At 55.8% G+C, this 20,374-nt stretch overlaps 1 protein-coding gene across 3 annotated transcripts; it reads right to left on the bottom strand.

Annotated features, from left to right (window-relative positions):
• Positions 1-6,678: 6,678 nt before the first annotated feature.
• Positions 6,679-19,931, bottom strand: SPRY3 (sprouty RTK signaling antagonist 3). 3 transcript variants are annotated; one of them, XM_069810821.1, is made up of 2 exons: positions 19,566-19,931; positions 6,679-13,734 (listed from the first exon to the last, which is right to left on the bottom strand). In XM_069810821.1, the coding sequence occupies exon 2, from the start codon at positions 13,685-13,687 to the stop codon at positions 12,767-12,769; it is 921 nt and encodes a 306-aa protein (XP_069666922.1). In that variant the 5' UTR covers positions 13,688-13,734; positions 19,566-19,931; the 3' UTR covers positions 6,679-12,766. The 3 variants fall into 3 exon arrangements, with proteins under 3 accessions (XP_069666922.1, XP_069666920.1, XP_069666921.1); XM_069810819.1 differs by lacking the exon at positions 19,566-19,931 and adding an exon at positions 17,764-17,910; XM_069810820.1 differs by lacking the exon at positions 19,566-19,931 and adding an exon at positions 17,344-17,727.
• Positions 19,932-20,374: the final 443 nt, after the last annotated feature.

The raw sequence follows: 20,374 nt of genomic DNA, 5'->3' as shown, positions 1-20,374 counted from the left end.
ATGCTGTTTCCCTTGAGCAGAGGTCATGCCCAGTGCCATATCCATAGCTGGGAAGATGCTACTCCCCAACACAAGCACCAGACCTCCAAGGGGTGCAGGACGGCGCATGGCCATGCCATCGGCCACCACTGTGCAAGCCAGGTGTTGCCTGGACCACTGGGCTCTGAGCTCAGCAGCCAAATCCTGTTAGACGTCCTGGTTCCCCAAGGTGCTGAGCACCTCCTGTTTCCCAGGTGTCTGCAGGGAGAAGATGTGATCAACCCACACCCTTGACAAGCAATGGAAAGGGCCAGCGGCGTGATTTCATTGGTGTGGTTTTGGCTGCTGCTTGAAGAGTTTAATTCCCGGTGTTAGCATGAGTGCCCAAACCAGTCCCAGCCAGACTTTCCTTTCTCCTCACCTTTGCTTCCACCCCTCTGCAGAAGGAGGGACAGTCCCTGCCAGGCTCTGCAGGACAAAAGCTGAGTCCCATCAGGAGTAAAAATTTGAACAATCCTTGCAGACTACCAGTTTGGGGTCAGTGGCTTGTATATGACTCTCTTAGAGGACTTTGGGGGATGTTTTTGAACTTAGAGTTGACGACTCTCCCCTTTCCCTAATTACCCAAAGCCCCGTGGGGTGAGCACCACATCCGGGCGCTCCCCAGGGTGTCTGGATTTCTCTCTGAGGCTGGAGAGTCAGGAAAGCCCCCACTTGCATTGGTCTACGACCCAAGTGTTTGCCCAAGGACAAGAACGATGGGGCACCTTACACTCAGTGTGCAGTACCCATCGGTGGCATGGGGAGCCGATACCCCAGACAGAGGGCACTGGTGTGCACCATCTAATTAACCCTTCTGACAGCTTCGATTAAAAATAAAGGGGCCTTCAGGTCCCTGCTGGAGTGGCCTATTTTACATGTGCATCTCCTTGGTTTTGCCTTAGCGTATGATGTTCAGGAGGCAGTTATTTCAGGAAAGGTACGCTATAGATAACTGATCTGCCAGCCAGGTGTCATGTTCCTTCATTTAATTTCAATTACTTTGTCTCTTTAGCTCCAGTGAGAATTGCCTGGTGTCAATTCATTTGGTCACCTCCATGCCTGCTGCACCTCTCCGGAGGCACTTCTCCGGTGTGGTGTGATCTGTCCCCAGGGGCAGCCTGTTACAAAACAGCTCTGCTTCTCTTTCAGCTTCATCTTGTTCTTGTCTTCCGGGCCACCCCCAACTTCGTGCCCCTTGTCAGGGTCACACAGAGTTTCTGGGAGCAGCAGTGGTGCGAGCAGGCAGAGGAGAAAAGGTGAGAAAGCCAAACCCTGGGGTGGGAGCCTCCCTGCTGCTCCTCAGGATGCTCATGACAGCAATAAGCATGGGTAGTGGCAGTGCCCAGCACGCTCAGCTGCAAAGGTTTCCCACAAACCTCCTTCCCAAGTGCATCTGGCTGTCGTTATTCCCTAGGTGGCAAGTGCCAGGCCCCTGGACCTCCTCTGTCCCTCGGCTTATTGCTCTGAAGCTCATTTGCCCCCTCAGCTGCTGAACATTGGGCCAGTTCGGGTGTCTACGTGTGCATACAGTGAACTGGATGAGGGGGCTTGTCTGGCCAGGAGGGGTGTTTCTTTCCTTTCGTGGGGAACTCTCTCAGGCAGAGCAGTCAGGATGAGGGTGGGAATCCAGGACCCTCATTTCATTTCCCTATGCTATGTGCACACATATGCACGCAGAGATGCCTCAGTCCCCTAGTTCACAACCTGCCTCTCCTGGTCGAGACCCATGGTCACCCTTTCACCTGGGACAGCGTTGTCCCCTTGGAGGTGCACCCATAGGTCTAGGCTAGCAACACCCTAAAGTCATCAGAGCACAGGAGTCCGGCACTGTCCTGACAAGCATCAGTTTGTGCTGGCAGCCTCAGGGCTTGTCTCATTCCTTCTGTGGTCTCTGCTTTTATCCTTTTTCTCCCTCCCACCAATACCAAGACCAAGACCAAGACCAAGACCTTGCTGTGCCCCTCCAGCAGCTCCTCCCCACTGCCCAGCCCCTGCTCCCTGCACAGCCCAGCCAGAGCCGTCTGCTGACTCCCTGCCCATCCATCCATGCCCACCCTGACCCCGGTTCCTTGTAACAGAGTAGGGACAACCACTGAGACAGACAGCACTGTGCAGAGAAATGGGGATGCTCCTAACAGGGGAGGACACCAATGACACCAGATGTGCCTGGGAGAGATAATCCAGCCCTCCTGCCTCTTGCCAGAGAATCCCACACAGTGCTTTGTCATTAAAGACGGGCCGAACCCTTCAAATCCAAATTTTCCTATGCCTAAGGGAAGTCCAGACCTGCAGTTTAAGTCTAGGCTCTCCCCTCGCTGAACCCTTTCATGGTGGACCACCTTTAGGATGAAGTATCTTCATGCTTGCTTACACTTCTGGGTACCTTTTTACCTGCTTGAGCTGCTCTCCAAGTGCAATCTGAGCCGTTCCTGGCATGCCCCCACCTCCTGCTGGCACCGCTGAGCTGGCAGGGCTAATGAGATGGGCTTGCTCGTCTGCCTGCTCACGGTCAGCAGCTCAGTGCTGATGGTGACAACCGCAGGGACCAAGAAGGGCATGATGTAATTTTCAGATCCACCGGGAAGTTTTCAGTAGCGATGGCTGGAAAAGAACAGCATTTTCCTGTGAAAAAGGGCACATTTGCTCTGGTTTCAATGAGAAAGAAATAAATAGAAAGCCTGGTAGTGACTGTCCTTAATTGATTAGTCATTTCTGCAGATGATAATTGCACATCAAAAGACTGAGATCCTACTGTTTCATGCAAATGTCCTTATGAATAATAGCAAGACACAGGGGAAGTGGATACAGGAAATAAATAAATCCTTTAGAAGCTACCCAGGAGAATTTGGAGTTTGAGTTCCATTTCAAGAAAACAATTTTGCTCTGAATATGCCTGGAAGAAAGATCCTCAACCTCAGCCACTTCCCAAACACCAGAAACATGGAGAGGGAGGATGCCACGGGAACGCCCGGGTGAGATGCTCTCCAGCCAGGGGAAAGCATTGCTTCTTCAGACACAAGTGGAGAACCTTAAAATGCAGTTGGTTTCAGAGCCAGGGGCTGAGACGCTGCTGGTCATGCTTGTAGGGGTATGGGAGTAAGCCCAGGAAGATCAGCAGCCCTGCAACCTGGTGCATCAGCACTCAGTAGCTGCCAGGGACAGAGTCTGGGGAAGGAGTGAGGTGTCCAGGGGAAGGAGCATGTCAGTGACTGGACTAAAATTGGAAGATGGACCTCCTGTCCCTCCTGCTTTTTGAGCATCATCCCCAGTTTAAGATCCTTTCCGCACATTGCAGTTTTCTGCGCTCTCTGACATGTGTCTGGAGTGTCCAGTCTGACTCCTGATCCCCAGCCTGCAACGTCTGAGGCACCACTTGAACCGCCGTCTCCTGGGCTCACATGAGAATCTCCGTGCTCATTTAATTATTTCAGTGAAGCTGCTAGCCCTGGTGTCTGGCAAAAGAGGCTTGTGAGCATGACTCAGTCAGCCTCCAAAAGCAGCAACGAAAAACAAGAATCTGCTGTGAGCTGCATCTTGATTTTTAAGCCAATCTCGTGATGTTTTGCAGGGCCAAAGCATGGGTCTATAATATCAGGACAGTGCCATAAACTGCAGGCATTTCTGGGCGCTTATAAGCAAACTGTCCATTTTGCAAAAGGCCCATGGCATGTTGTCGTCATTGGGGTCATGGAGACCCTCTTGCCTGCAGGGAACAAGACCCCCCTGCATCCCCAGGGCTGCAGTCACAGCATGGGTGAACATTTTGCGAGTGTCATTTCTTGTTTGGGCTATTTCAAAGGCTCCTAGCTGCCCTCACGCCTGCCCCCTCACTGGTCTGGGTGAATCCCAAACCCATGATCCCTCCAGTGCCCCATTTCCCAAACATCACTGGGCAGCACTGAACAGTGGGAGACAAGGCAGACCCGCGGGGGCAGTGTCAGACTGTGCTCTCGTGTCTGCCCAGACCGGAGCAGCATTAGCTTCTTCAGGCCAGAGCGGTGGTCAGAGGTCTGCAGAGCAATAAGCTGCCCTCAGCCCTACATGGAGGATGACTATGGCCAAGCGAGGAAGTGTTTATGGCTGTGGAGAAGCCATTCTGCAAATCTCTCCAGCCTAAACTCCTGCCATATGGACCCTACAACCTATGGTGACAGCAGGGAACTAGATTTGTCCTATCGGGTCCTATCCAATTCTGTATGCCCAAGTTCCTACATGCGTATCACCTTCAGCACTAGTTAAAAACCAGCTGGCGTTTAATTATTCCTTCGTCTCCTCATCACCGTCACTGATGAAGTCACTGACGAAGCAGGGCTTTGGAACTCAGAGTAGGCTGAATTCCCCTGCTGACCCGCTGAAACTGCCACAGCAGCCAGGTTCAGATCCATTACCTTCAGATGTCTTCGGCGTGGAGGGCTGTCGAGAGCTCCTTCCCTCTTTGTAGTCAGTGAAGAGAAATAGGCACTTTCAGGGCATGAGTCATCTGACCTATTTAGCCATCTTAGGAAGAGATGAATGAGTCCTTAAGAGGGCTTGTTTCTTTCCACTGTCTAGACAGCCAACCTCTCGACTGCAAACACCTGCCCTTGCTCTCCTGGAGCACACCAGGCACCCTTCCCAGGCTGGTGAGGGATGCTGGCTTCTTGTGGGTTTCCAGCAAGGGCAGAGGGTTGGATCACACCTGGACATGCTCAGAGGGATTTGAGCTCAGCCTAACTTTGCTTGCTCTGAAGGCAAGGGAAGATTTCAACACCAAAAGGGTGGAAATTCACTTCTGGAAAACCTTCTCTGCCTCTGAGGGAGGGTTTCGTGGAGCTGAGCTTGCTCTGGCCATGCTGGTCCTAGGACAGCATGGTACTGGTCATTTCAGCTCTGAACAACATCTGGCAGTGTTAGCCAAGAAAAAGTAGCTTACTATTCTAGGCTAAACCAGCAAGAGTCACCCAACCATCCAGGTGGTACAGCTACATGACTGTCACCTGGTGCTGACACCAGTTCACCCGGGGCCCTGTGCTCTACGCTGTGTGCCACGGTATGCTTGAGCCTGTGGAGTCTCTACCTGGTCTTCACATGAATGCAAAACAGAAAAGATTGTGCAGTTTAAAGAATCACCCTAATCTTAGAAGAAAGACCAATTACTGTCACTTTTTGTGATTCCTGGGACCACAATGACTTTCTTTACACAGGAGGAGGAAAATGTCTAAGCAAGTAATCTTCTTCAGATTGTCACAGTCTGTAGGACTGAGGACCTACCTGTGCTCCTCTGCTAATCTCACAGTACAGTTTAGGTCCTGAGCTCTCCTTCAGCCTTCCTCTACAGATCCACAGCTTATAACAATCCATAGATGCTGGTAAGATTTGGTGGCATGAACTGATGAGGACGGGGAAGGCTTGAGAAGGTCATACTATACAAACCAAAAGGGCTCTAACATAGTTAAAAGAAGGCTGTGCATCATGCATCTAGGAATGAAAATGGTTCGCTGTGTCCAAGAAAGAGGGACTTTGGGACTGAAAAGAGCCAATGGGTGACAAATGGCCTAAAGTCATCTTTGGTTTTAAAAGCAGGGGAAGAGTGAGTCACAGCAGGGATTGGACTCACATCTGTAATCCACAACCCTGAGGCAAGATTCTGAACACTGTGGTTGAGGCATTGGAACACATTTTGGAAAGCATGTTCTGATACCACGGACGGTACAAGCAGGACTCCAAAACCAGTAAAACAGCCTGAGAAAAGGCTTTATGGTGAAAGACATGGAGAATGCATGTCATTAATTAAGCACAAAGGTTGAGAGGGCTCTTGAGCACAGGTCTAGCCTAGCAAAACCATCCTATGAAAGGACTCTTGCAGCTAGAGAAAACAGGTTCAGCCAGAGTCACGGGCTAAAAGCTGAAGCCAACAATTCAAATGGGAATAAGGGAGGTGCCACTAACCATGGGATTCATTAGCCACCGAATCTACGTGAAAGGACTTCATGCTCTGGAAGTGCTTGAATAAAGATCCACCGTCTTTGTGAGAGAAGAGCTTTAGGTGAACAGAAGACACCCTCGAGCCAAGAAGGAGTTACTGGGCTCTGTACATGCAGAAGCGCATGAAACACTGGCCTGTAATATGCATGGAGAGATCGGAGGCACCAGCCTGCTCCAGCAGCTGCTGGTACTATGGCCCAGATTCATCCTTTTGGGGCTAAACACATCACTGAGGTGCCTTCTGCAGCTGGTGGGAAGAGATAGCCGTGTCCAAAGTGCAGCTCCTCCTGCAGAAGATGTCCATTGCCCTGTGGCATCACCCTGTCTCTTCTGGCAGTAGAAGAGGCTTTGGGAATGTGTTGGAATCTCTGTGGAGTCACTGAAATCCTCCAAATCTCAGGGATTTCTTACCTCAGTCCCTCTCTATTTGCTCTCGCTACAGGAGCCTACCCTTCCTCAAGGATCTGGGACAGTGGCGGCAGGGAAGCACACATTGGAGATTTCTGAGGTTTTCTTTAAGCATCAGGAGAGGGCTCCCAGGGGAGATCTAATGGAGTTTAAAATGATCCCCCCAACATTCAGTCCATGCCAGTGCAAGCCCAGCCACCCAGCACCCTGCAGCCAGTAAGAGCCCTGCCGAAGCAGGAGTCTGAGTCATGTCCCAGCCGTCATGAAGACAAGAATGAGACCACGTTCAAAATTAATATATATTTTTATTGAATAGTTGCTCTAAGTGGGCTTGTGAAGCCACCCATAGAATTACTTCTTTCATCTCAGCAGTGGTTCAGTAACAGTTATTAGCTTTGCAAGAGAAGAAAACCAAACAGAAGAGGGTGCATTAAAATAAATAGGTTATTTTTTTTTCTTATCTTTAAAATAAACTTTTCAAATAAATACTTTGGTTTTTTTTATTTTTTTCCCTTAAAAGGTACAAGAGTATTGTCAAAAAACAGCCATCAGGTTATAAACATATATTATACCTTATAGAAAGGAACCCAAATAAAGACAGCCGGGGAAGGGATCTCTTTATACACTGTACAGAATGCCTTTGTACCAATTAAACAGAGAATTAGAGGCTTCGGTTCTTGGTACGAGACTCTCCTTTGAAGCCAAGGGTGATCCGTCTTCTAAGGAGAACTTTGTGCTGAGGACACCTGGGGAGGCAGGAGGCTGCACGGCCGCTGCCCATCCGCAGAGCATCGCAAAGGCCTGAGGGAACCGCTGGGAAAGGATGGGCAGAGGGGAAAGGGAGGGGAAGGAAGGGGGAAAGGGTCTCCGCTGGGACAGAGAGGCAGCAGGGGCCAGGCGGGGACCGGCCGTGACAGCTCCAGGATGACCACACACCTCTTGGCTGATGCTGCCATTGGGACAGAGGGTGTGAGAAACCTCCTCTCCCAATGCCCAGGCCAGCTCACCAGCATGGGTTTGGTCCTGCTCATGCTGAAGCCCTTTGGGGTGCTGCAGGAAGGCGCAGCAGGAGAGAGACCCAGCGAGAGACCTCGCACTCACACATTCCCTCTGCCCCACGGAGGCGTGTGATCTCTTCCCATCCATCCGACGTCCCTCCTGGCTGCAGTCCTCCTGCAAGGGGACCGTTCAGCCTCCCTGGCTTGTGCCCTCAGGGGATTCTTCCACAACATCACCCCAAGCAGGACAACGGATCTCACCCGCGCAAGCTCCCAACCTGCGCTCTGGGAGAAAGAGTTTGCAAGAGATCCCGATGCTCACTGAGAAATGCCCCAAAGCAGACTGAGCCCAAAGAGATCACAGCTCTGGTTTGGCCCACATGGACCAGATGCCGACCAGCAGCCTCCAGCTGCTGCCAGCATCCCGCAGGTCTGGGGTCCGTGGGCTCCTTCAAGGAGACAAGCCTGAACTGGATCCTGCTGAAGACCAAGAATGGGCTTTGGGGTGGGGGTACATCCCTTATCTACTTTCCTCACATGGTGATCACAAAAAGTTAGACCTTCCAATATCCGAAGACCTCCCAGTTTTCTCCAGCCTTGAAACACCCAAGGGCCAGAGACAGAGAGCAAACTAACAAAGCGGGTGCTGGAAACAGCAAGTTTGGGGCACGGTGTGCTCCTTCCCTGTGCCATCCAGTTGTGCAAACCTTGCAGCAGTTCCTCTCACCCCTCCGCTCATCCCTCTTTATTGCACTAAAGCAGCCATTCATAAACTGTTACTCTGTGCTTTGGCATCTTTTGGTCAACGACACTTGCCCGCCAGTCTTTGGGTTCACACATGGGGATAGGGAAGAGCGAACTCAGTGGGATTTTATGGGAATCTTGAGAGTAGAGTCGCAAAGAGCTTCCCCCCTATTCTTTGAGGGACTTGGCTGGCACTGATGTTTCTCAGGGATGGGTGGACAGCAGCCTGAGGACCACTTCTGCCCTTCCACCAGGAGGGGGGAGACTCCACCTTGGTCCCCAGTGACCCCTCCTCACCAGTGCTGGGACTGATCACACGTTTGCCAGTAAGGAAGGGGGGAGTGCAGGACCAAAGGAAGTCTTGGGGAAAGCAAGCACCAGCAGGAGCTTTTGCGTGGAGGGAGCTTTGGAGGTCTGGGTGGGAAGAGGAGGCTCCTGCATTGGGAGCAGAGCAGAGGGAGCTTGGGCCCTGCTCAGTAGCTCTGTCCTCCTGCTCCTTTGGCACCTGAGTCTCTCTTTCCCTGTCTAAATCTGCCCTACAGCCCTGCACATTTCCTGGCAAAGGACCCCACCACCAGTAGAGACACACAACACAGAGAAATGTTCCCTTGCAAAGCAGATCCATCCTTGTCAAATCACAGGGGCACAGGGAAAACAGAGGACTCAACATGCGACTCTCCCAAAAGAAAACCAAAAAAGACACGTCAGGACAGAGAGAAACCCAAACTGCCAGGACAAGCAGCTGCAAATGAACATCTGGAGCAGATGTTATCTGACTCATTACAGGGTGGGGCAGGAAAGGGGCTCACAACCCCAACCAAAATTGGAGTCCTCTCTGCAGGGAAACCAAACTGTCTGGCAGCCAGAGATGGGGAGGGAGCAGGATGGATCTGGTCTGAAGATGTTAGGAAAAGCTCAGGAAAAAAACATGATCAGAGACTACCCACAGCCTTCCTGACACCAGATGAGTTCAGTGAAGCAGAGCTGGCCTCCTTGGAGAGCTTTTGGCAGATCCCGACCTGTCATTTCTGCTGAGAGCAAGGAATGGGAGCTCGCTGAGGCCCCCCCAGGTGGAGTGGGAAGCAGTAACGCCACGTGAAGCCACCAGCCCCTACGAGCAGGGTAGGGGCCAACAGCTCTAAACTTCTCTAGTCCATGCAACTGCAAGGCCTGGATGCGGCTTTGCATTTTGCCCTCAACACAGTCAAACCAAAGCCCTGCGCCAGTCTGACAGCCCTCAGTGCCCACCTGGGGCTCTTCTCCTCTCCAATTCCCTTCTACATGTGCCGTATTTCATAAAATAGATCTGGCAGGTTTGTCATTTCTTGGAGATGAGGCATTCAAGAGACCTGGCTGGACTCCTCAGCCTTGCACCCAGGCTATGGCATGATTCCCTGGTAGAAATGGGACTTCCGCACTGACCCAGAAAAAGCCCATTAGGTAGAAGGCAACTGGCAGGCGTCCTGGCCTCCTACCAATTTACTGAAGGTAAATATGCTGCAATAGTAGTGCAGGGCTCCGCCTCACCGTGCTAGTGCCAAGCAAAACTGGCTCTGGGGAGCTGATACATGGACAGCCATCTTCTCATCCTACAGCTCCAGCACCTGGGGGAGGTCACCCCGTGCTTGCCTGACTTCGGAGGCCGTGAAAATGATGAAGCTTCACATGTTGAGTCATTCCACCATCAGGAGAGGAAGCAATGAATTGCAAAGATACAGAGGTGGTAACTAAATTTACAAGTAGGATCCATTTAAAAAGGAGGAGGAAAAAAAAATCAAAGTAGAGCAAGTTGGAAAATTCTGTTCATTAGTTTTCTTTAAAAAGTTTCAATGAACTATTTCACATTCTCATTCAAGTGAGACAGTTCCTCAAATCCTCAGTGGAAAAAGGGACCTTTTTTCCCTAAAAAAGTCTTACATTTGGGGGGAAAAAGAGGTTTAATCAGCACCAATAGAAAACTGAACCGAGTGTTCAAAAAGAAGGGTGCCTCCTGGGGGAAGTCTCTTCCCCAAACATTGCTTGGAAGTAGGGAGCCAAGCAATTATTGGCATATGGATAAATATGTTTGCAATATATTTTATAACTGCTGCCATAGAGACATGGACTGATGGGAGTACACACAGGTCCAGGGCATGCTCTGAGAAGGTCACTGCCTTAAAGCCCAAATGATTTCAGAGTCCAGGGCTGGCCTCAGAGGATGTGCAAACTGCACAGATGTGGCCTTCTCCCTTCTTAATGCCAGGAGATCCTCACTGTAACCCAGAGCATCATCCTGAATTCCCCACAGCTTATGGAAGTGGGCTCTCCACCTTTGGCCAGAGGAAGCATCTGTCAACATCCCCCCTCAGGCTCTAGGTTGAAATCAGGGTGAAGATTTTGGTCATGTCTGTAACATGCCCCAGGCACAAACTTCACACCAGGGATGGGATTCATCTCCCCTTCCACAGGGAACCAGGAATTCAGTGTTTGGGTCCCATTTGAGTCAAGGGAGACAGGCACCGCCAGAACATAATTTAATGAATAATGTTTTCAAGCAGGATGAATCACTCTCTGGAACTGTTTTTCTCTGCAACGGAGGGAGCTTGGATCAGCCGTGATTTTTAGATAGCAAATGTACGGAAAGAGGAATCCCATCATCAGAGCAGAGTCTACCTCCTGCCTCACCCCACAGCCAGCACTAAATCCTACCCTCTTTCTGCAAAGCAGACCCCCCCAAGACAGTCTGTAAACCTCCCTTCCCCTCTCTCCCGACTACCTAGGAACTAAAGGTCTAGGATTAGCAATAAACAGACTGGGAAATCATCTTCCAGCATGTGCAAGTGTATCAGGAAGCCAAACCTTGCATCTGGCACCATTCACAGCAGTATCATGAATATTATTAGTAGTAGACCTAGCCATCCTAACGTTATATTTATATATACAAAAATAGATCCACAGAACTCTACGTAAAGAGGTGGCTGAGGGAAGGTGACGGATGAGCCCTGGACAGCAGGGTCTTGGAGGAAGCCAAGGGACGTGTTGCATATATTTCTCCAGGGGAACCACTCACTTCCCTTTGCATTCACACACCTCGGAGGAGGGACAGGGCAGGCAGAGCTGAGCACTGGGACATCATCCTGGCTCCAAACTCCCCCAACCGATCGGCCGATGTCAGCGGGGTCACAACTGAGAGCTGATGCCGTGCATTTGCAAGAGGAGATGGGGCTGAGTCCAGGACCAGGAGGAGCTCCCCTCAACTGCAGCGATGGGTTGGGCTTATTATCATCACAGCAAGTCAGCCGTGAAGCACTGACCCCAATTCAGGTTTCCTTCTGGTCTGCAGATGGCCCAGCCCCAGGGCTTGGTTCAGACCCATCTCCAGTTTGCCGCAGGCAGCCGCCGTTGCAGAATACCCTCAGCAGTGCCAGCAGGATTTGCCTACTGCTGGTGTTGGTGTGACACGCCGGTGGGCCAAGGAAAGCGAGGTGAGGACTCAAAGGCAACTTCTGCAGGGAGGGAAGGTTGGGCTCCCGTCTTTTGACACCTCCTTCTGCTTCTGTTTCCCTCCAGCCCAAAGCAGGAGTTGCAGAAGTCCCTGCTGGGAAGTCCCCCAGGACTGGTGCTAATTGACAGGGAGAGCAGTGCGAGTGGCAGCTATTGACAGTTGGGTTTGGGGTATTTTTTTTTTAAAGTGAATTCAGTGCTGGTGGAAGGTACCAGATCGGGGCTCTCAGGGCTCAAGGATGGAGCCGGTGCCTGTGGCATCTGCTCGGTGGTGGGATGGAGCTGGGCAGCAGCTCCCATCTCGCTAGGGTTTGCGCTCTGGAGGCAGCTCTTCAAGGCTTTGGGAAATGAATGGCAATTTCAAACCAGTTTCTTGTTCTCAGCCAAATCCCAGAGGGGACCTTTCCCTCGCTGCAGTCGGGCAGAAGCGAGTGGGCTGGGCTGCCTCCGATAGCTCCTTCCCCTGCCAGAAGGTTTCTAAAGCTTCCCACACCTTCCCTTCCTCTTTGAGACAGAAAAATACGATGCCACCTCTTTTTGAAGCTCGCTTGCTTCTCCCAGCGGCTTCCAAGCCCAGAGAGAAGCCACTGCCACTGGTGGGACCCCATGGCACCCCAGCCCCTTGGGGAAAGCGGCTGAGAGGAGAGAGGCCACCCACAAAAAGTGCTGGAGAGAAAGAGAGAGAGAGAGAGAGAGAGAAGGAGGTCTGGCTCCTGGAGGACTCTTGCACAGGGGATGCGTTGACCTGCCTCTTCCCCCCCATCAGGAAGGAAGATACCATGGGGCAGCGGCAGCTCCTAAAACCCTCTGAGAGCAGAGGACTCCCCGGGTCACCCTTGCCCATGGGGCACGGCCAGGGAGGGCACCTGCAGCTCTCTCTGCTTCTCCTGGTCCCTCACCCGTGTGTGCAAAACCACCGTTTCCCACCAGCCGGGTGCCAGCTCCCAGGGCCACCCAGCCGCCTTCGTGTCCCCAGAGGCTGGGGGAACCCTCCCAGTTCACCCGTCTCCTTCCTGGGAGGTGATGGTGGGTAGGGGGGAGCGCTGCAGAGCGGAGGGAGCCGAAGGAGGAGGGGGATGGAGGGGAGACGAGGAGGAGGAGGAGGAGGAAGGAAGAGGAGTAAAGCCTGCTTCTCCTCCCCGGGAGGGTCATACCGGCTTATCCAGCGTCTTGGGGAAAGGCGTGCCGCTGGAGGAGGAGATCTTTCTGCAGACCGTATTGGTGTGGCTCTGGCAGCGGCAGCCGGGTCGTTTCAGGCCGTCATAACCCCGCTGGCAAAGTTTGAGGCACCCCAGGGTAGGAAAGTAGCAGCAGAGGCAGGGCATGAGGAGAGAGAGGAAGCTCATGGCAGCCCAGCGGGCACAGCAGGACCCCGGCCCGCAGGAGCAGGGGTCGTCGGCGCAGGTGTCCTCGTCGTCGGTGGAGCAGTGGTAGAAGAGACCCTTGACGCAGCAGAGGCAAGTCCCATAGTCGAGGAGGCTCTCGGGGGAGCAGAGGCAGCGCTGGTTGCAGAGCCAGCAGGAGGGCAGGCTGCGGGCGGCCGTGCAGCGGGCGCATTTGCATCGCCCGCACTCCTCGCAGATGAAGAGGTGGCCGGTGTGGAGGGTGGGCTTCTCCACCACCCCCTTCAGCGGCGATTCCTCTGGTTTCAGCTCGCCGGCCCGGGGCTGCGTCCGGATGAGGGAATGCCCGGAGTGGGAGGGCGTGAGGCTGCTCAGGAGTCGCTGGTCGGAGGCGGTGGTGCTTTGGGAGACGGAGCTGGCCGTGCTGGAATGGCTCATGTGTTGCTGCAAAGGTGGCATCTGGTGCTGTTGGCTGTGGCTGCGGTGCAGGTCCTGGAAGGTGGAAGACGCCAGGCGGTCCTGGGACCACTCTTGCTTGTGTGGTGGCTGGGACAGGGATGGGTTGGAGCGGGCTTGCTGGAAGCAGACAGCCGGTCTCTCCACGTAGTTGTTGCTGGCACGGATGGAGCGGATTTGGTCAATGGACAGGACCTGCTGGAAGTCCTCAGCGGGTGGGTCCATCGTCTCGTCACAGCTGAGTTCAGCCACACTGGAAGAGAGCTGCATTTCCAGGAGCGAGGAGACCCTGCGGCATCAGGGCACATCTAAAAATCCTGAAGGATGGGGCAGGAAGACAGAGAAAACATTTGTGTTACATTTTATAATGGATCCATCCACACAAACCAGGAAGCAAAGACTGGCTGGAGAACTCCTAATGCAGTTATTTCCAACAATCGGACTCAAAGTACTTCTGTGCCTGCGGAGACCTAAGCTGGACATGTCCAAAAGGCAAGGGCTGTAAGAGCTGTCCCTTGAAACAGGGGGGGACAGCATCCCCCCACGCTTTTGAGCTTTTCGTGTCCTTCCAGAGGATTTCCCACCCCTTGCCAGCACTGACGGACCCTGTCCGTCCTCCCTCTCCTTCCCCAGGGTAAAGTGCCTGTCCTCTCTAGAGGAGGGGAAACCTGAAGCTGTGACTTATCCAGAGCCAGTGACAGAACTGGGAACAGCATCTCCTCTGGAGCAGGAGACGCTGTTTTGGGGCTTCCCAGTACACCCCGAGCAGCCTCCCAGTGCTGTACCCTGTACACACCAGGGGCACAGGGATGGAAGGGGTCTGCACACATCTCATTTCAGGCAGCAGCAGCAACAAATTGCAACTAATGAGGCACACACTTGGCCAGGGACAGGCCAAGCCCACAGACTCCCCGAGTCCTGGCGGTTCCCACCGCAGCATCCCTTTTTTCCATGCACAACTCAGCGAAGCCCAGGAACCAATTTACCCCCGTCACGAATGCTGAGAAGGGCAGGTTTCTCTTTAACCCCGGCACAAACACAGGGTGAAGCAGGGAAAGCTGACTTCGCAGCAGGCAAGCCCCGTCTTGCTCCTTGCACTGAGGTTGCCATGCTGTTTGCTGTTGTTTTCAGGAAACGGCACTTCCCGAGGCTGCAGCACTGGCAGCGGCGCCTGCTTTATCCAGAGGGAGGGTCAGGACCATCTGAGGGCTGTGGGCTGGGGCAGGGAGGACCCCCCCATCCCACAACTTACCCCCCCGCCCGGCCCCGGCAGGTTTGACCTGATGGCATCAGCCCCATCGCCAAAACCTGGGGCTGCCAGACCTTGCCGCTGGCGTCTGGGTAAAACCTCCACGGGGCTGGGTGAGGAGAGGGGGCAGGCAGGAGGGGGTCTGCAACGGAGCCAGATCTTGGCCCTGAGGAGGAAGGGAGAGAGAAACCTCCCGCTTCTGCTCCCTGCAAAACAGAGCTGCCCAGGACCGCACAGAGGATGGAAGCCATTCGTTGCATGCCAGACCCCAGCGAAGAGCTTTCCCCCAGCGCTTCCAGCCCAGATTTCAGTATCGGATACGTGCTTTCCGTGCACAGCCAACTTCCCCAGGACAAAGCCATTCTCCTCTGGCAGATCAAATAAGTGATCCCTCAGTGACACAGATACTGTCACGGTGCCCGAGCCCGCAGGAAAACTCTGTTTCAATAGACAGCTCCCCACCGGTGTTGCACATGGTCAGCAGGCCAGGCGGCCAGCGGCGGCGGAGGCTTTCAAGTAGGTGAGGGGCCACAGGTAGAATCTGCTCATGCAGCAGAGAGAGGCAGAGGGAAGATTGATTTTCATTAGCTAGGCTGACCTTGAAGAGCAGGGAAAAGCAAAGGCAACTTACTTTGACTGTTCAAGCAAGATCTGGTCTCTCCCATCCCCCTCCCCCCGGAAAGAAAAGGCAACTGATCTGCTTAGATTTGGGTTTTTCCTGCGCATGGAGCCCACCTGCCATCCCCTCCACGCGATCTCAAGCGAGATGCTCACCCCATCCAGGGAGACACAGACAGTGAATGAGTCGCTCTCCCAGGACACCCACAATTGATTTGTACACCGATTTGTTTAACAGAAATATCAAGGTGAATTAGGAGGGCACGGCTGACCCAGGGAACGTTTTGTGAGCATGCTACCAGGATGAGAATGGGCCGCAGAGGCAAAACACCCTCTTGTGAGCTGTCACCTGCTGCCACTGAGCTCCTCACCTGGGAAGGTCTTACTAAAGCACAGGCCAGTGACCTGAAGCTCCCTGGACCCCTGAAGAGATATGACACATCTCAGCCTGCAGCCAGGACCACACAGAGGGGAGCAGAGAGCAGCCTCAGAGGGTTCCCACGTCCCTCATGACCCAGATCCTGTCTCAGGGTGGGGTTGTTCAGGGGACAATGCTGATTTACACCCAGGGAGGAGCTGCTCCCATCTGGGTGTCCATCCCTTCTAGCCTGTGCACTGGGATTTGGCAGGACTTGGGCGTGAGGAATCAGCCAGCGAGACTCCCGTGAGGTTCCTGTGTGGGGCTTGAAGCAAGGTGTGACCCAAAGGGAGAGACCGAGGCAGCAGAAGCTCCCACTGCGATGAAGGCAGTGGAACTGGGAGATAAAGAGCACCCAAAGGGCAGACCCAGTACAGCTACACCCAAGCCTCTATGCAAGATCTGGAGCTCAGGAGACACGAGGAGACCCATGAGCCATGCTTAGCAGGAGGAGATGCACAGGGGACGCTGCGAGGAGGAGCAGAGCCCCAGGGACAGCAGGCAGAGAGAGGAGCCGGCAATCGGGCCATGCAATGCACTGCAACACGGACACTTAGGATCTGGATCCAGGGCTTGGACGCAGCATCCCGGGCAAAACAGGTCCTGGGAGGACCCCCAGCACTGAACTGGGGCCTGAATGCTCCTGGACCTACGATCCCCAGGTGTAGGGGTTAGACATGGACCCAGACTTGCCTGCTGGGGGGGAGGAAAAGGTCCCTCTGGGACCCAAGGGGACATGAGCCAGAGGATCTGTGGGTCCTCCAGTCCAGCGGAATGGAGGGAAGAGGGACTGAATGACCAGAGCTGGGACCCTGCTCCCCCCGCCCCCAACTTGCTCCCAGCCCTCCCTCCCTGCTCCAGCCCGCTCCCGGGGCTGCAACCAGTCCATATCCCGGCCCCGACTGGTCCGACCATCCCCGAGGCACTGCCGCGCCCCTCCCTGCCTACCTGCCTGTCTGGGGGGGACCGGGGCAGCGCGTCCCCAGCCTCCTCCTCCTCCTCCTCACACCCTGCCTGCGAGGCAGGCATGCCAGCCCCGGAAACCGGGCAAGCTTTATGGCCGCCAGCAGCCCCAAACATATAAAGTTCGTGTGATAATGGGCCAGAGGAGGGATCGTAAAAGCAAATGATTTACAGGCTGGAGGTGGCTGCAAGCCGGGGACGAGCTGCACGGGGCGCCCAGGTGGGAGAAAAGGGCTTTTTTTCCCCCTCCGGAGGGACCCCCTCACCCGTCCCGGGTGGAGCGGGGCGGTGGCGGGAGGCTGATCCCGCGGGCAGCCCACGCGTGGCCCGGCTCCGGGCTGCAACCCCCGTGCACCGGCTTCCCCCAGCCCTCCGCGCAACACACCCCACGCGTGGCTCGGACCCGGACCCGGCCCGCAGCCCCCCCCCGTGCGCACAGACACCCCCCACCCCCCCCCCCCGCCTTCCCAGGACCGTCCCCGTTCGGGACTCCCCAGCCCCGCCGTGCGCACGACCCACGCGTGACGCCGACCCACACCCCCCCACGCGTGCCCGGCACCCCCAGCCTCACCGCCCGCTGCCAGCCCTCCCACGTCCACGCACCCCCCCCCCCGACCACCACCTTCCCCTCCGCAAACGCCCCACGCGCGTCCCCTCCCCGTCCCGCCACGGACTCACCCCCCCGCCGTCCCCGCCGCCGCTCCATCCGCCCGCGGAGCGCCGAGCCCGGCCGGGGCCAGCCCCGGGACGCCGGCGGCTCGACCTCCGCGGCGGAGCTGCCTACAGGCGACCGGCCCCGGGCATGGACGCGGGGCGGCTGCCGCCCGGCCGGCCCCGCAACCGGGCCGCGCTCCCCGCGCCGGGGAAGGGCAGCGCGGCCGGGCCGGGCCGCCGGCGGGGAGAGCGAGGGAGAAGGCGGCGGGAGGGCTGCCCGGCTGCCGGTTGTGAATGCAGGCTCGTCCCCGGCGCTCCTTGTGAATGGGGGCAGCGTGGAGGATGGGAGGGAGGGAGGGATTTATTGCTGCCCGTTAGCATCTCTCTCTCTCTCTCCCTCTCTCTGCCGCTCGCCTTCCCGGAGCTGGAGCTCTTAATGCTTACCTAAGTGGCGTCATCCAGCTGAAATTGAATCGGCCCATTAGCGGTCCCCATAGAGCGCCGCGCATCCGCTCCCCAGATAATGACTGCAACGGAGCCCGGGGCCGCGGGATGCGGCAGGCGCTATTTAAACGTTTCCGTCGGCCCCGGGCTCCGCTTCCCTCCCTGCACCCACCGGGACAGCCCACCCCGGGGCCCCGCCGCCCCCCGGCCCAGCGTTCCCCCTCCCCGGGGACACCCGCGGCGGCCACGCTCGCCGGACCCGGCCGTAGGGTCCGCGCCGCCTTCGGCGCGGCGGGTGTCGGCCCGGCCCGGCGGCGGCACGCAGGACGGGCTCGGTTCGGTGCGGCGGCACGCAGGACGGGCTCGGTTCGGTCCCACGGCCCGGGCACGACGCGCGGGGAGCGGAGCGGGTCTGGCCGCAAAGGGCCCGCGTCGGCTCCCGGGCCCCGTCACCTCGGGTGAATGGCTGGGTCTGTGAACGGCGGCGAAGGGGGCGCAGCCACCTTCCCCCTCGCACGCACCCGTCTCGCCGCTTCCCGGGCACCCCGGGAGGCACCCGCGAGAGCCCGGCTGCCGTCCACCCCCGATACTACCACAGAGTCTAAACTAATACCCGAATTAGCTCTGTCACAGAAGCTCAGGGCAGAGAGGCTGGAAAGGGGCTTTTCCCTCCCGAGACCCACAGAACGAGCCCATGCACATCCCGTTCTCCCAGAAACAAAAACCTCGGACTCAGGCTCCAAACAGGACCTGGACCTTCCGTCCCAGACACGTCCCTGACTCGCTGCGCGCTCCCTCCTTGTGCTGCTTTCTCAAAGGCAACCACCGCTGCTCAGGGGCACCAAGGATCCTTGCGATACCCCTCGGCCCCATTTATAAATAAATTGGACCTGGTTTGACAGCCCCAAGGACAGAGGCCTCTCCTTGATGACACTGGACATTGGTTGTGGACCCCACCGGAGCTCCCACCCTCACTTTATTCCTCTCAACGCTTCCGGGTTGGTCACCCATCCTTTCTGGTAGCATTCACCGGATGAGCAAAGCAACGTTACCAGCTGAGGGAAGGCTGAGAACCTGTCTCCAGGAAGTGAAGCTGAAGCCATCAAGCCCTCAACCATCCCAGCCAAGTCCCTAGCAGCACGGGAACCCGCTCCCCCAGGACAGGGAGCTGCCCGAGGCTCGGCCACGCGTTGTCGGTGTTCGCTGCCGATGGGCAGCACAGGGTCTGGAGGTGTGAGAGTGGGGGGGGGGGGGGGGGTGAGGGGGAGAGTTGGAATGGGAAGAGAAGGAGCCTGAATAAGGGTGACAGAACCAGCTCTGCCGCTTTTTGCTCTAACAGATGGGTATAAACCAGGCTGATCCCACTGACCTCAGTGGCTCCCTCCCAGCTGATGCCAGCAGAAGCACTGGAGTCCTCCCCAGCACGGGCCAGAGGCTCTACTCTCCCTGCGTGGTACTCAGCTGAGCCTTTCCAGGCTCATTTTTAGGCATTTCTAGGCTAAGGGTTTCTCCATCTCCACAGGATCCCACCAGAGATGCTCCTCCAGGAGTTTCTCCAAGAGGAACGAGTCCCTGACAGCATTCCTCAGCCTGGGCTACAGCTCAGAGCCTTAACGCTGCATCTCTCTGCGCTCCCACGAGCCCCTCCTCTTCTCCCCATCGCTCTCAGCTCCGTCTTTAAAGGCACAGAAAGGAACCCAGTTGCCCGGTTCCCAGCGACTGCCAGCTGGCTGCGAGCACCTGACTCCTAAAAGCACGTGTGATGTCCTCCCTTTCTCCCAGCCCAAATCTATCACTCCCACCTTGAGGTGCCGGTGATTCAGGCTTCCCTCCGCTGGCTCACAGCATCCCTAGCGCAGCCTGCGTCGTGCTCAGCCAGCGCTGCTTTATTCCTCACCCGCTGCCGAGGGAGGGCCAAAAAGGCATGAATGCAGAGATACCGAGACAAGTGGGAGGGTGGGAAGCGGAGGGAGAATAGCAGCCTCCTGGTGAGTTATTGACCGCAGCATCTCTGAAGAGGAGGGCTGGGAACCCGAATGCATTTGCAAAGCAGAAAAGTTTAGAGCCGCTCCCAAAGGAAGGGTCTGGGACAGAGCATCCAGCAGGTTTTTGGCTGTTGGAAGGGGGATGTGGTCCCCTGACGGTGCACAGCCATGATATGAGCCGTGTCAGAGGAAGGTGTGAAACTCCGTTAGATTTCTGACAATCTGTCCTGGAGCAGGGTCTGCGGGAGCGAGCGGCTGCCCCTGAACGGAGGGTTTAACATCCCTCCCGCAGCGCTGTGACAGCTCGGGCTGTGCCCCATGCACCTTCGCAGCCACTACCTGCAACTGATCCCAGCTCCTCTTAACTGGTCTTTTGAATCGGTTTCACTCCTCCTCCCAGTTTGAATCTGCCACCTTTTAAACCCTCGAACGCCCCTGGGATCCTGTCCAAAGGGACGGGGAGAGAAGCAGCTCCCAGGAGTCCCATTCTCTGCCCTTATTTTAGAGGCTGTCAGCACATCTCCTGCCTGGGACAGCTGATAGCGCCCAGATACGGGCAGTGAGATGGCAGCAGCGCATCCCCGTGTTCCCAACTCCAGCCGAGCCCGCTCGGTAAGTCCTCAGCG

This window comes from Haliaeetus albicilla, chromosome 23 (assembly GCF_947461875.1).
Source record: "Haliaeetus albicilla chromosome 23, bHalAlb1.1, whole genome shotgun sequence".
Classification (NCBI taxonomy): Eukaryota; Metazoa; Chordata; class Aves; order Accipitriformes; family Accipitridae; genus Haliaeetus; species Haliaeetus albicilla.
The sequence above is the reverse complement of the archived record's forward strand: the minus strand, read 5'-3'. Positions and strand labels throughout refer to the sequence as shown.